The following is a 13,210-nucleotide window of genomic DNA, read 5'->3' as shown; positions in this document are numbered from 1 at the left end:
CTGACATCCACCCTTGAATCTAAACTGTAATATCGACTGCAGAAAGACCCACGGACTTTGAAGTTGTCCTGAATGCCTTATAGATCAACTCGTTTGACAGAAATCCAAGACGAGTGATTGATAGTGACACGTTTTAACATTCAGCAAGGCACAATGGTGTAAAGTCACGCTTTGAACAACGGGGCGTTTTAAGTGGTGTTGCGCCAACACGTTCAGCTCTCGCTTGCAGCTTTTGATCTTCTTAAACCATCACTTAAGGAGATCATCACCACTTGTTGTTTAAATCTGCAAAACGGTCAGAATGAACGGAAATATGTGCTGAAAGCAAAGTCCGATTGAGCTGGACACCAACGAAGATTAGAGTTCCGAACTAGGAATGAAGGTGCGGTTGAGTTAGGGAGGAGGGATGGCCAATTGGTTTTCCTGCCTCTGTTGTCAATCACCCAGCCTTTACCTTTTGCATCAGAGACAGATCGCTTTGTGCACAATTTCCCTGCTAATGATAGGGTGGCGGGCTGGTGCATGCCTCAGTGGCGCCTAAAAGGTAAGTACCCACACTGATGGGTATAGAAGTGCACAGACAGATACTGTATTTAGGTGGCAGGCTGCCTTGAGCTCTGTGTGTCTTGGAGTCTGCTACTAGCCAGCCCCCGAGCAGAGCCACTCTCCAACAGACTTATTATCCGTCCATCACCATCACTCCCTCCTTTCCTCACGCTCTCTTTTTTTTTTGCTTCTCCTGTTACCCTTTTCTCCCACTCTGTTTTAATTCTCACCTACTTCTTATTTGTCACCATTGAGTCAGAATTAAAAACTTGAATGTAAAAGACACACATTTTAGAAACACACAAACACACTTGCAGATGCTACCTGAAACCCCCACCACCTCCTATGATGTGTACCAGAATTGCTACAGTCTCCCAATTTCTCTCTCAATCTTCATATACTGCATCTTCCTCTATTTCTCTCCTGCTTTCTCATCCTCCTCCCCCTGTTTTACTCTGCTTCCTTCTGTCTCACTGACCATGTCAATCACTAAATAAAAGGGAAGACTTGAAGGATAGACTGTTACATCCAGTTCATCCTTGCTGTATGGGGCCATGAAAAGGGTCTGTTCCCATCCACTGCTCCAATCCAAATGTTAAAATCCAGTTCAAGGAGAATATTTGATTGATTATTTTCTTTGTTTTGCAAGAATCGGGTTTGTGGGAGGTTTGCTTCAAGAAAACTTGAGATTAATGCAAATCAGATGGGGTCCCTTGCATTGCTTTGGATTTTAGTGATTCTGAAACCTCAGTGTTTTTAACACTCCATGAACTCTTGGAGGTCAGCTAATTACAACCAAATGAAATGTTAATATATTTTGATTTTGGCTGATCTCTGCTTTACATAACCTCACCTGCCAGGGGTCAAATTCTGACCATAAGGCAGAAGAAAAAAAAAAGAACTTCACCCATTTAAAGAAAAAAGAAGAGGTTTTTTTCCCTCTCTTCCCTGCCTTTTTTTTCTTCGTGTGTTCCCTCTCATCCCACTTCCCCTCTTTAACACGTTCCCTCCATTTCAAGTGTCCTTCATTTTTCCCAGCTTTGCTCTATTTTTTTCCCTCTCTGCTTTTCACCCATGCCTCTTTTCAAACCTCTCCAGTTTGTTCTTGTTAACAGCCCCAGTAGGAGAAGGATGTGCTCTACAGACTGGGGTCTAGGGGGCCACAGCTGCCCAATCACAAACTGATTTATCAACCTCCTCCAGCCAGCCTGCATAGAGATACTGTTTTGCTTGCTTGCTTTGGTTGTTACTTACAGCCGGCGAGGCAGGTTGTTTGTATTTGTGGCTGTGCGTCCTTAGGATGTGCCTGCCATAATGAAATGGCTCTCCCCGAAATGCATCTAGCCTTCTCTCTGGTAGCTTAAGCCTGTCTGTGTCTCTGTCCTGCCGTTCTCTCCCTAGTAGAATGTATTAACTGACATAAGTAATGAAAGGCTGACTGGTGAACCCAGCTGATGTTTGTTTTAAAAATCTCCACCACAGCCACTTGATAACAGAAGATGAAGCTTTGGTTTTTCCTCAGTTTCATTGCATTTGTCCTTCACATCCTGGTTGCTCTTTTGCTTCACCATATTTATCATTTTTCTCACATCTCCTCTCTCCCATTGCTCCCTCCCCTTGTTCATACGCCATGTAGAGTTCCAGATGGAGAACAGATATTCACAGTTTCAAAAAAAAAAGCTGATTTCAGTGAACTGATTTTTTTTTTCCTTCTTCTTTGTCCCATTTCCCTGACTTTCCCCTCCCTTCCTCTCTATTTCTTCCTCTTTCTCTGCCTCTAGTCCAGTACCAGATGGAGATGATGCGTTCTCTGCGTCACGTCAACATTGACCATCTGCATGTGGGCTGGTACCAGTCCACCTACTATGGCTCCTTTGTCAGCCGAGCGCTGCTCGACTCTCAGTTCAGCTACCAGCACGCCATTGAGGAGTCAGTAGTACTCATATATGGTGAGTAGTCCCGTACAGAACACTGCGTAAAGACTGTTTTTTTAAAATCATTTTGTTTACTTTTGTTTGCAAGTTAAGACCAGAAATTGGCAAAACATCAAATATATTTTACTATAGATGAACAGACAGAACATTACAAAGAATTTGAATATAAATAAAAAAGATTCATGGTATAGATGTTAAATTAGGAATTCATCAATTTAAGTATAATTTACTTATTATACTTTTTCTTATATTCTTTCATACTTACACTTTTACAACGGTGGATGATCATATTAAATTTGCATAAACATTTAAAGAATAAGGGCAGCTGAGCCTAAAGCTCAGACTGTTCAAAACACTTGATATCTGATGTTTTGTTTCCTTTTGCTCCGTATGATGTCAGTGAGAGTGGGTATCTCTAATATGTCAGGTCCACAGCTGTGACTGAGTGTAAAAGCCCCCATGAGAAGAAATCTGCCTTAAAGTAGGGGAATGAAAGCTGAAATGGCTTATTTCGCACAGTGGATAAGCCAAATTATTTTGAACCTTTAATAATGTAAAGCTGCCCTAGTGGGGTTCAAGAATGAATATAATTGGAAATTTGCATAATAGGTCCCCTTCAAGTTTATGTTGTGTGTGTTTTTAAGAGCCAGAATGGGTTCATCGGGGTAAAGGTCTGATGGGTTCATATAAATCTTGGGCTGTCTGTTGCTGTCACTTCAAAAAAAAAAAAAAAAAAAAAAAAAAAGTTGTATTGATAATCTGATATCAAGCCAAAATGAGAGAAGGGATCCACTGCTGTATTTGTCACATGTCCTAAAGCCATTCAAGCCTTTCACAGGCCACCAGTAATGAAAGAGACTCATGCTGGTGGAAAGTCATTCTAGTAAAGTTAGCTCCACAAAGTACTGCTGAGTCCTCATGAAATAAAGTAAACACAGCAACATCAAAACACTCACCCTAGGCCTGAAAGCAGAAACGCTTGCTTAGTTTCAGTAAACATGGTCATTATCCGTTTTCTTTCTCTTGGACCAAAATGGTGCCTCTACAAGAGAGTTGATTACAGTCATTTATGCTTCATTGTCACTCAGGTTTCTGCCATGATTAAACAACCACATGTCAAATTTAGTCTCTTTAATCAATAGGTATCCAAGAATAGGACTGCCACTGAGAAGTCTTAAGATATTTTGCTGCGGTTCACTTTTAGAAACTCAGCAATAAATCAGTCTGACAGATGTAGGAACAGATTAGTGGAGGTAAGCACAGATGTTTAAAAAACAATCTAATTCTAAGCGTCATGTGCCTGGAATTAGATTTTTGTTTCAAGATGGATTTCTGCAAGTTCTGCATTGTCATCAAGTCTATATCATCAAGGAGACTGACGATTATTTATAGAGAGTTTTTATTTTTGTGCACATCTGCAATAGTGCCATCTTACAGATTTAGATGGAAATGACTTTTGGCTTTTGACCTTACAATAAATTCTGCTGATGCCGTGGTCTGGAACTCTTGTGAGGGAAGGGTGGGCTCGCAGAAGACTGGATTAACTATGTAGCCTGTAGCTGCTAACATGACACCAACAGCCATTATGTGGGTTCACCTGCTTCACAGTAAAAGCCTCTAAATGCTCCCCGGAAATGCTGTACCACCCCAGATGGTGTAAGGATTTAAATGACAGCAAAACATGACAGAAAATGAAAACCTGTCACTACTTAGTGAAGTGTTAACTTCTTAGTGTCTAAATAAATGGAAATTTATTGCCACACCAAGTTCAGAGGGAGCATATTAATACATTACATGGATAAGTGGACAATGAAATGGATGATAATGGCGATCGTTTCGTCGTTCCTGTCAGAGTGCTGCTGTTTTCTTTTATCCATCCATCCATTATCTTTCACTTATCTGAAGTCAGGCTGTGAATGCAGCAGGTTACGCAGCGTATTCAAGAAATCTTTCTCCCCAGCCATGTTCCCCAGTTCTCATGGGGGATCCCAAGGCATTCCCAGGCTAGATAAGAAATCCAGTCACTTGAGCAGGTTCTGGGTTTACACTGGGGTGTGCGCACAGTCAGGCGTGCCCAGTCGTCATCCAAACTAGATGTCTGAACCACCTCAGCTGGCTCCTTTCGACATGCCCTTGACAAATTGCCAGGGCGTGTCATTTGTGCGTCCATGTGATCCAGGTAAGTGTGTTGTCCAGGGCAGTAACCCGTGATAGGCTCCCCTAAGGCCTTTGTCACAGGGGTGGGACCGGACAGTGAGCAATTTAGAACACTCTAAAGAAACCGATTGTTTAGAGGTGATTAACCTCACCAGCGAGCATCTGATGGCCAGGCCTGCCTCCATGAAGCTTGAAAACTAACATGGATCTGCTACCCTGTGGGGCTACCTTTTGCAGAGGCAGGCATTGGTGCGAGCTGCAGATTGAGCTGGCCGGTAGGCAAAGGCAGGGGTGTAGATGTGTGGACCCTAGGCATTACAGACTAGTTTTTAGGACATGGACCTCACTCTCGCTTTTGTATTCTTTTTTTTTTTTTTTTAATATGTTTTTAAGCCTTAAAAACACTTTAAACTTTTCTAAGCTGAAGAATCAAATATAGACACTGTCAATATGCCACACTGTGTCAAGATAGTATTTTCTGTCTGTATTGCTCACTCTGTAATATACAGAGTTTTTCTCCCTCAGGTTTATGAACCGAAAAATAAAAGTAAAGCCAGGGTGACACAAAAAGACTCACAAGCTCACTGAACTTAATGCAGTCTTTCATTAAAACTGTTCACAGTTTATCCAGTTACTTCAAGTCTAGAGTCGGACAATAAAGATGAGATGAGATGAGATGAGATGAGATGGCCTTGATTTGTCAGTTATTCTTTCATCGATAATTCTTTCTTCTGTATATCGTATATATCACGAGTATTCTTGCCCACAACCGAGATGACAGACCTTGCCGACCGTATGAACATACAATACAAACATCACATTGGGGAGACAGGTCAGGCCAGGTAGCGAGAGTAAAAAACATCCCTTCAGGTCCCAAATATGTAACACTGAGAGTTAAAAAGGATAATACAGGAATGCACAGATATCAACACACCATAACACAATAAACACAGACAAGCAACATGGGAAAGTGTTCCAGATTTTTGTGTACATCTGATCTGGGACCGCTGCAATCAAGTTTCGATATGCGCCTCCAACTGACCCGATGTCCACATCAGAGTTGGGATGAACGTGGCGTTGGAGGTGGCGTGGTGGGACAAATGCAATTGGAGGGTGATGCGTCAGTGAGTGCTTATCAGTATCAGTATATCATATGTGTGTGCGTGTCCATAGTTCAGCTGGAGACAGTGTCCTTCAGTATCACCCCTGCCAGGCTAAGTAAACAGTCTTCCAGCCAACCCAGGTGGCCTTGTATGGAATGGGAAGGAACAGTCTCAACACAGTCGTTATCAGGGAGTTTTGTTCAGCTCCAGCCTTGAGCCCACAGCTGGCGCGCGGAGGGGGTAGCCGCATTATGATGGTGATGATTTTTCATAGTTTTGCAAACAACTCATGAGAATTTCAAGCTGCTTTTAACACTCCGACACTGGTCTCTCAGTCTCCTGTTGGATAGCTGCGAGTTTCTCCATGATGTTATTTGCAAACGTGGAGGACTGTAGTTTTAACAAACTGGTCTCTCAATCTTTTTTGCAGATTTAGGAAAATAAATGTATTCTGTGCAGGGAAATTGCTAATGAAAACAACTTGAATTTCAAGGTTTAAGTAATGCTGACTGTCGAGGAGCGCTCCCTGCCCTGTTCTGTCTCTTTAGCATTACTCCTGGGTTGTATTGTTTTTAGACTGTAGAGACCCAGTATTGACAAAGATTAAATTTGACCATTTTAAACATGTAACCCTCTGATCCAGTCATCCCAGAAAGCCATTTAGCCAAGTGGTGAGCGTCCTCTCATTCCAAAGGAGTGCGCTGTTAATGTCAGTCAATAATGCAGCGCTTAACAGATCACAGTGCCTCAAAGGAATTGACATTATCTCTGTTTAAAGTCAAAGGGAAAGAAAATTGATTTTTTTTTTTTGTTCTGTTTTTCATTAGCTCACCGGTCATTTTACGTCGATGAAGGAATCAATCCAGTGGCCAACTGGCGGGGTTAATAGCTTCTGTCCAGTGACAGCACAGAGTTAAAGCTGGTTGTTAAACCAGTTGTTTGAATGTGTTCAGTGCAGTGACGGTCTTACATGAGGTGAAAAATTGAAGAGGTTAAGATGGACCAACGCAGAGCTAAGCAGCAGCAGCTCTGTGCAGTTTCCTTCTCTGCATTTGCAGAAATAAAGACAAAAGTCTAACAGTTTACTGCATATTGACCAACAGAACTGATGTATAATGTCATGTGTGTACCACTTGGTACAGAAAAGATAAAGGTTCTGTGTCCAAATTCACGAGGCTCCTGGGGCTTCAGGCTTGATCATGCAAAATGTTAATTAAGCCAACAGGCTTCCTGTGAGTATAGGATGGTTATCTTTAGTGAACTGTTGCTATTAACAACCACTCTCAGTGGAGATGACCACATGAACTGTCAGTCTTTTATAAAACTGGCTAAGCTGTAGGCAAAAAGGTGGATGTAGTTAAGACCCATTTTCTGCAGGTAGTATGAACAGGAAGTGAACTTTGTTTTTGTTTTGTTTTTTCTTATTTGCTACTTTTACTTGATTTTAGTGTGTTGAATTGATTTTTATAACAGAAGCAATTTTGTAAGTGCTCCTCTTTTTCCTACTTAGTATGCCAGTACAAGAATAAAGTTTTCCATCCCCAAAATTGGGGAGAGGACATACTGACAGAATCTGAAAATTCCCTGAGTCATTGTTATAATGGCTTATCTGCAGATGAGACGCTTTTAACAGGACCTTTTTGTTCCTCATATTTTCACTTTGGGGACATAAACTGAGCCAAAAAAAAAAGTGTAACTGTATTAATCTGTAAACTGTGGCTTTTCTTTGTAGAGCTGTAAAAAGGAGTCTGCTGGAAACCACATTTCATAGTTATTAAGGAGAATATTGTGCATTATGATTAAGCTACTGTGGCCTATGATGATGGCGGTCACAGTGCAGAGACACACCACTCTTTTCCATGCATGGAAAGGAAGCTAATTATTATTGTTGACATGTCATGCTAAGTTGCTTTTGCAAATATAGTGCTTAACTTTGGCTTTGGCTTAATAGCAAGGCAAGCCTGTCAGTTCTCTGAAAATTAATCATTAGGCTTTTTCATTTATGAAAATTGTAAAATTTAGGGGTTTTATGCTTCTCAGTGCTGAAAAATTGGATATCATCCTAGATTATTGTCCATGTTGTACATTTTGAAACATCACTGTTTTATCACTGTATTCAGGGTGAACACTTCACGTCTTTAAGGGGGGAAAAAATCAAAAAGAAAATAAAAACAATCCCTCTCTCAGGATTCCACATATAAAAATATGAGTCGTGAAAGGAATCTATGTTTGCTAATGACTATGCTGCTTACGCGGTACAGATTTTTCTGGGATCAACTATCCAGACGTCAAAACTGTGTCCAATAAATAGATCATGAAACTACAAAAATGAGTCCAAAATTGCAATGTTTTATTTATTGATTTACTTATTTGAAATGGGCAAAGTGAAAACCATGAGTTTGTTTTCTGCAACCCATATGATTTAAGATGGTTAGTGCAGTTTTTTTTTCTTCTTTTTTTAAATCAAGCTCTCACCTCTGTCTCATTCTAGATCCCATAAAGACGGCTCAAGGCTCCCTGTCTCTCAAAGCCTACAGGCTTACCCCAAAACTCATGGAGATCTGCAAAGAGAAAGATTTCACACCTGAGGGGTGAGTAATTCAGGACCAGAACACACAGCAGGATACTACTGCTTTTACTTTGTTGACCATATGCACACAGAAATGCAGATATTCACAGATAACTATATGTATACACATGAGCTGCTATTGCTTATAGGAATTGAGAATTATTATTATTATTATTGTTTTTCACAGTTCTAATTCTGTTTATTCAATGGATGCAAATATGGCCTTTGCATCCACAGGGGAGGCATTTAGTAGCAGTTGGAGATGGATGCTGATGATGATGATTTATCATCTCGCCCTTGCCCGTCAAACAAATGTACCATGTTTACACTTTTTCTGACCCCAAGGCTTTTCGTAATTGCTTTTAAATTGCTGCTAAAAACGTCCGTAATGAGGGGGACTATTTTTCTGGCAGTTCAGGGTTGTCCTGGTGCACCAGCTCCCGCATGCATAAACGCACGCACGAGGGCGCAAACGCTCGGACAAATGCGAGCGTAACGGCCCAGTGGAGAAACACCGCAGGCTGTCTGTTAAAAATCTTTAGATATACACTTTGAAATCCACTAAAAGCAAGCGTATTTGCAGGCAGTACGGCAATTTAACTGCATCATTTCATTTCCCCCTCTCCCAATTTCCTCTGTATTTCGCCACCTGTGAGTGTCTGCCAGCCACTCTGTTATTGACCCACTGTGTTTGGCCCAGAGTCAGGATCCTTCTCATTTCTGCAGCTTTTCATTAGTTCCTATGATTTATTATAGCCCCAATCTGTAGCTATCAGTGTTCCCAATAAGTCCGTGATTGAAAGAGGGCAGCTCAGGGCAGGAAAGGACAATATCGCCACATTACAACAATCTTGTCTCTATCCTATTATTTCCAAAATAGACTAGAAATCTGAATATCAATAACATTTTTTACCCCCCTCCAAAGATGCAAAACTTCAAAAGTGTTTCATTTTTCCCCCTCTGCTACAATGTGCAGTAAAAAATCAGCCTCTTTCATGTTGCTGTATTTGATGTTACATAAGCTTGCATATATTGTGCACCTTTTTTTGAAATGAAAGGCAAGGATAGATGACTGTTGAATAGGCTCATCCCTTTGAACTGCCCTCCAAGTCTGTCGGGCTATGAAGGCAGTGGTCAATAGCGTCCACTTCAACGCGAAATCTGAAGCTTCAAATTAGTCTGCCTGTGGAGTCAACCTTTTGGCTTTGTCCAGCGGGGCCCGACTTGGAAAGAGCGTGGCATTAAGTGTGCCAGAGTCTAGTATGGTTGAACAATTTGTCCTGCCTAGAATGTGCTGTCCTTCTGTTTCCTCATAGCCACCTTTTTATATCACTCTGGCGGCATTTGAAAAGGTCATCGAATGCAGGAAATGTTTTAAAGCACTCTAGATTGATAATTGTGCCAAATCTTTAGCAAACAGTGTTTATATCATTATGGATTTCCTTATAGACTGCTGTTACCCATACTGATTCGGAGCCCGAGGCAGCATTGTCCTCTTGCTTTTGCCTCCGAGTCCCCTCTTAAAGTTTGCCTGAGGCGCTGCTCTACTTAGAATATAAAACAATGTCTTTCAAAATAACTTAAAATCAGTGATGCTCCACATCCCTATTTATCACACAGACACGAATTATACAGCCCAAACATCTCTGTTTCTGGTACATTGCACACGGCAGATTAATGCAGTGAGTGTATTGATCTCATAACAAGCACAATGCATCTAACAAGGCAACATTAGACACATACAGACATTAGTTTTTAGCCAGTCCACTGTGTGCGAGTGACAGGCTGAGCCGAGGCAGTCAGTCAGGGTTATTAGATTTATGTGAGACATTAAGCAAAGATTGAAGTTCCATTTTGTGTTAACAGACCCCTGTTAGAAAGAGGGAGAGAGAGGTGCGGCTTTCAGCTCCCGAGGAGTTGATCAGGAATTAGTCGGTGCCTTGTGTGCTTGGCATAATAGCCCTCCCGCAAAGTTCATACTGGTTACTGTGGCTAACATTGCTATTGGGAGGCAATATGAACTGTTGAATCAATGACAGCATTTTCACATGTCAACATGTAACATGCATTACAATATTTTTCAATATTGTACAATACTGAAATGCAGCTTTTGTTTTAATAAGGGGAAACACATGCTAACGAACACTACAATTTGGAAAGAAGCCAGAAGCAGTAGCAGAGGAACAGACTAGAAAAACTGATTTCAACACTTGAATGCAAATGAGTCCCAGCAGAACAACTATTAACCCCAAACCACCGTCTGTTCACTTAAAAATGTATTCGCAATTGCTATAGATCAGCTAAGGCCAGGTTTGTTTTTTCTTTCTTTCAGGGTCTAACAGTTGTTTATTTTCCACTCTGATTCACTCTCTTTTGTGTCAAGGTAGCCGTCCCTTTAAAACAACTTAATGTTTCTAATAGAAAAAAAATTCCTCTAGTTAGTATAAACCTGTGACTGTGATTCAGCACAACAAAAAGAACAGTGGTTGTCACACAGGGCCAGGCACTGAAGTCCATGAGGATTCCCTTAGAAATCATATCAGATGTTTAAACCCCCACCACTTTTTTTGGCATCAGGGGTATTATCATTAATTTTCAGCCACATCATTGGGTCCATCACACTTCGAGTGAGTTTAAAGTAGAAAGATGGTCGAAATCCACACGAGAAATGTGAAGTGTTTATGAGAAATGTGATTTCACCTTTACCTCCTGTCTCCCCCCCCCCTCTTTTCTTCTCTTTCTCTTTCTCTCTTTAGTTTGAAGAAGGCCAACATTGGCTTTGAACAAATGTTTGAGGAGGTGCCCATCGTCATCAAAAACTCCCATCTTATCAATGTACTAATGTGGGAGCTGGAGGACAAGTCCACGGTCGCCGACAAGCACGAACTGCTAAACCTCTCAAGCAGGTCAGACATGAGCTCATGCAGCCATTTACCACAAGGGCCCAAGGCCAGACACCTCGGTTGTAAAAAGGCAAATAAGATATTGGTGGACTACACGTTTTTCTCAAGAGGGGAAGTTTTTCTGCATGTTTTTTTGAAGGGTTATCAACATATGTTTCCTAACCTTTAGTACGGCTTTACTTTTATTATCTATTCTCATGCCTGCATTGCAGTGTGAGTGCTTTGGTTTTCTTCCTGATGTTGTATATAGACATTTTTTTTTTTTAATTCCCCAGATTTAAAACCCTGTGTTATGGTTTCTTTTCAAGTTTCAAGGCTCCTGTTTGCAAAGCCGACAAATAGCTAATCTTACAATGCAAATGAAAAGATCTGTAGGACATCATAACTGCAGGACGTTTTTCAATATTTCACCTTAATGGCTCAATAAGGTCATCTGCAATTCGTACCATCTCTTTTCAAGCTTTGTGTAAAATCTACAGTCAAACAGAGGAAAAGTGGTTATTGATGGAAATTCTTTCAGCCCATACAATCCAGCTCTGAGCAAAGTGTCACCTTAGTTTGATTTCTTTGTACATAGTCACCATAGTACACTGAGTACTTATCTACTAAAGAATGCAGGCAGTTCTTAAAATCATCTTACAAGCTTTGAAGCCATATTGAGGGTATCTCTTTAAGCTTGCAGGCTGCTTCTACAGACATGACTTAAGGCTACTTCTAAATTAAAATTGATTTGACATTAGCGAACTCTTGGGCATTAATCTGTGTCTTCTCAACTGTTCCAAAAGCTGCTAGATTGAAAGAAAGAATAAGCAGTTTATTGATGCATTCTGCCTTTTGCGTACCCTCCCCAGGGCCACCATACTGGATCTCCCTACATCCACTTCCATCTCCTATACTTGGGTTTAGTACTAGTTGAGAAACTTTACTTGGTGTAATAATATAGATTTATGTGTTATTGATATTATACATATCAATATTATTACATTTTTATTATTGCATTGCAGTGTTTAGGTCAGATGGCTCTGACATGGTTGAACATGCAGATGATTCATTCGTGAGGAAAGGGTCAGATACATTGAGGTGGATGCGCAGTGTCTACAGTCCCTATTCCAAATGTTGGGAAAAATGTAAATAAAAGCATAAAGGAATGAATTGCTAATTTTAGGTAGTAACACCATTTCAGGTAACACGAATGGACATAAACAAAAGAGCTTGTTAGAGTTTCACAGAAGTAAAGATGTACACCAAACTCTAAAAAACTGCATCTATAAAGATGTGGAACAAATTCACAATAATGTTCCTCAATGTAAAAGTGTGAAAACTTTGAATAGTTCATCTTCTTCAATATGTAATCTCACCAAATGATTTAAAGAATCTGGAGAAGTTTGTGTGCAAGGGACAGGGATGGAAATGCTGGATGCTCATGAGCTTCAGGTCTTTGGGCAACACTGCATTTAAAAACAGGTGGGATTTTGTCATGGAAGTCATCACATTGGTTCAGAAACACTTCCAGAAATCACTCAAGTTCAATCTCAATGATCCAAAGATGAAGCCATATATGAGCATAATCCAGAAACACTGCCTTCTTCTGTGACCCTAAACCATTTAAAATGGACCTGGACAAATCCAAATTTCAAATTAATTTTGTAAACATGCCTCGCCCTCTGCACTGAAGAGCAGAGGGAGCGTCCAGCTTTTTATCAGCACTCAGTTCATCGTGCCTGTGAAATTGGCAGCTCGGCACCATCCGTGCTTAAAGGTGTATACAGGTTTTAGAGTAACATATGCTCCCATCAAGTTTGTAGGGAAGGTCCTGCATATTTCACCAAGAACATGCTTGACTGCACACTAAAGCTATGATAACAGCATGGCTTCATAGTAGAAGAGTCCAGATGCTAATATGGCCTGGCTGCGATCCAGACCTTTCACCATCTGAAAACATTTGGCACATTATGAAATGAGCAACATGGCAAATAAGGCCAAGGACTGTTGAGCTGC

General features: G+C 40.8%; 1 protein-coding gene across 1 annotated transcript in view; it reads left to right on the top strand.

The window, feature by feature from the left end:
- LOC116322590 (eukaryotic translation initiation factor 3 subunit H) overlaps positions 1-13,210 on the top strand; it is a 58,028-nt gene that overhangs the window by 30,532 nt on the left and 14,286 nt on the right. Inside the window, exons 3-5 of the mRNA XM_031742692.2 lie at positions 2,328-2,495; positions 8,232-8,331; positions 11,066-11,215. Coding sequence (XP_031598552.1) covers positions 2,328-2,495; positions 8,232-8,331; positions 11,066-11,215 — 418 coding nt within the window. The remainder of the gene's footprint in view (positions 1-2,327; positions 2,496-8,231; positions 8,332-11,065; positions 11,216-13,210) is intronic.

This window comes from Oreochromis aureus, linkage group 11 (genome assembly GCF_013358895.1).
Source record: "Oreochromis aureus strain Israel breed Guangdong linkage group 11, ZZ_aureus, whole genome shotgun sequence".
Taxonomy (NCBI): domain Eukaryota; kingdom Metazoa; phylum Chordata; class Actinopteri; order Cichliformes; family Cichlidae; genus Oreochromis; species Oreochromis aureus.
Note: the sequence above shows the minus strand (reverse complement) of the source record. Positions and strands in the feature narration are given on the sequence as shown.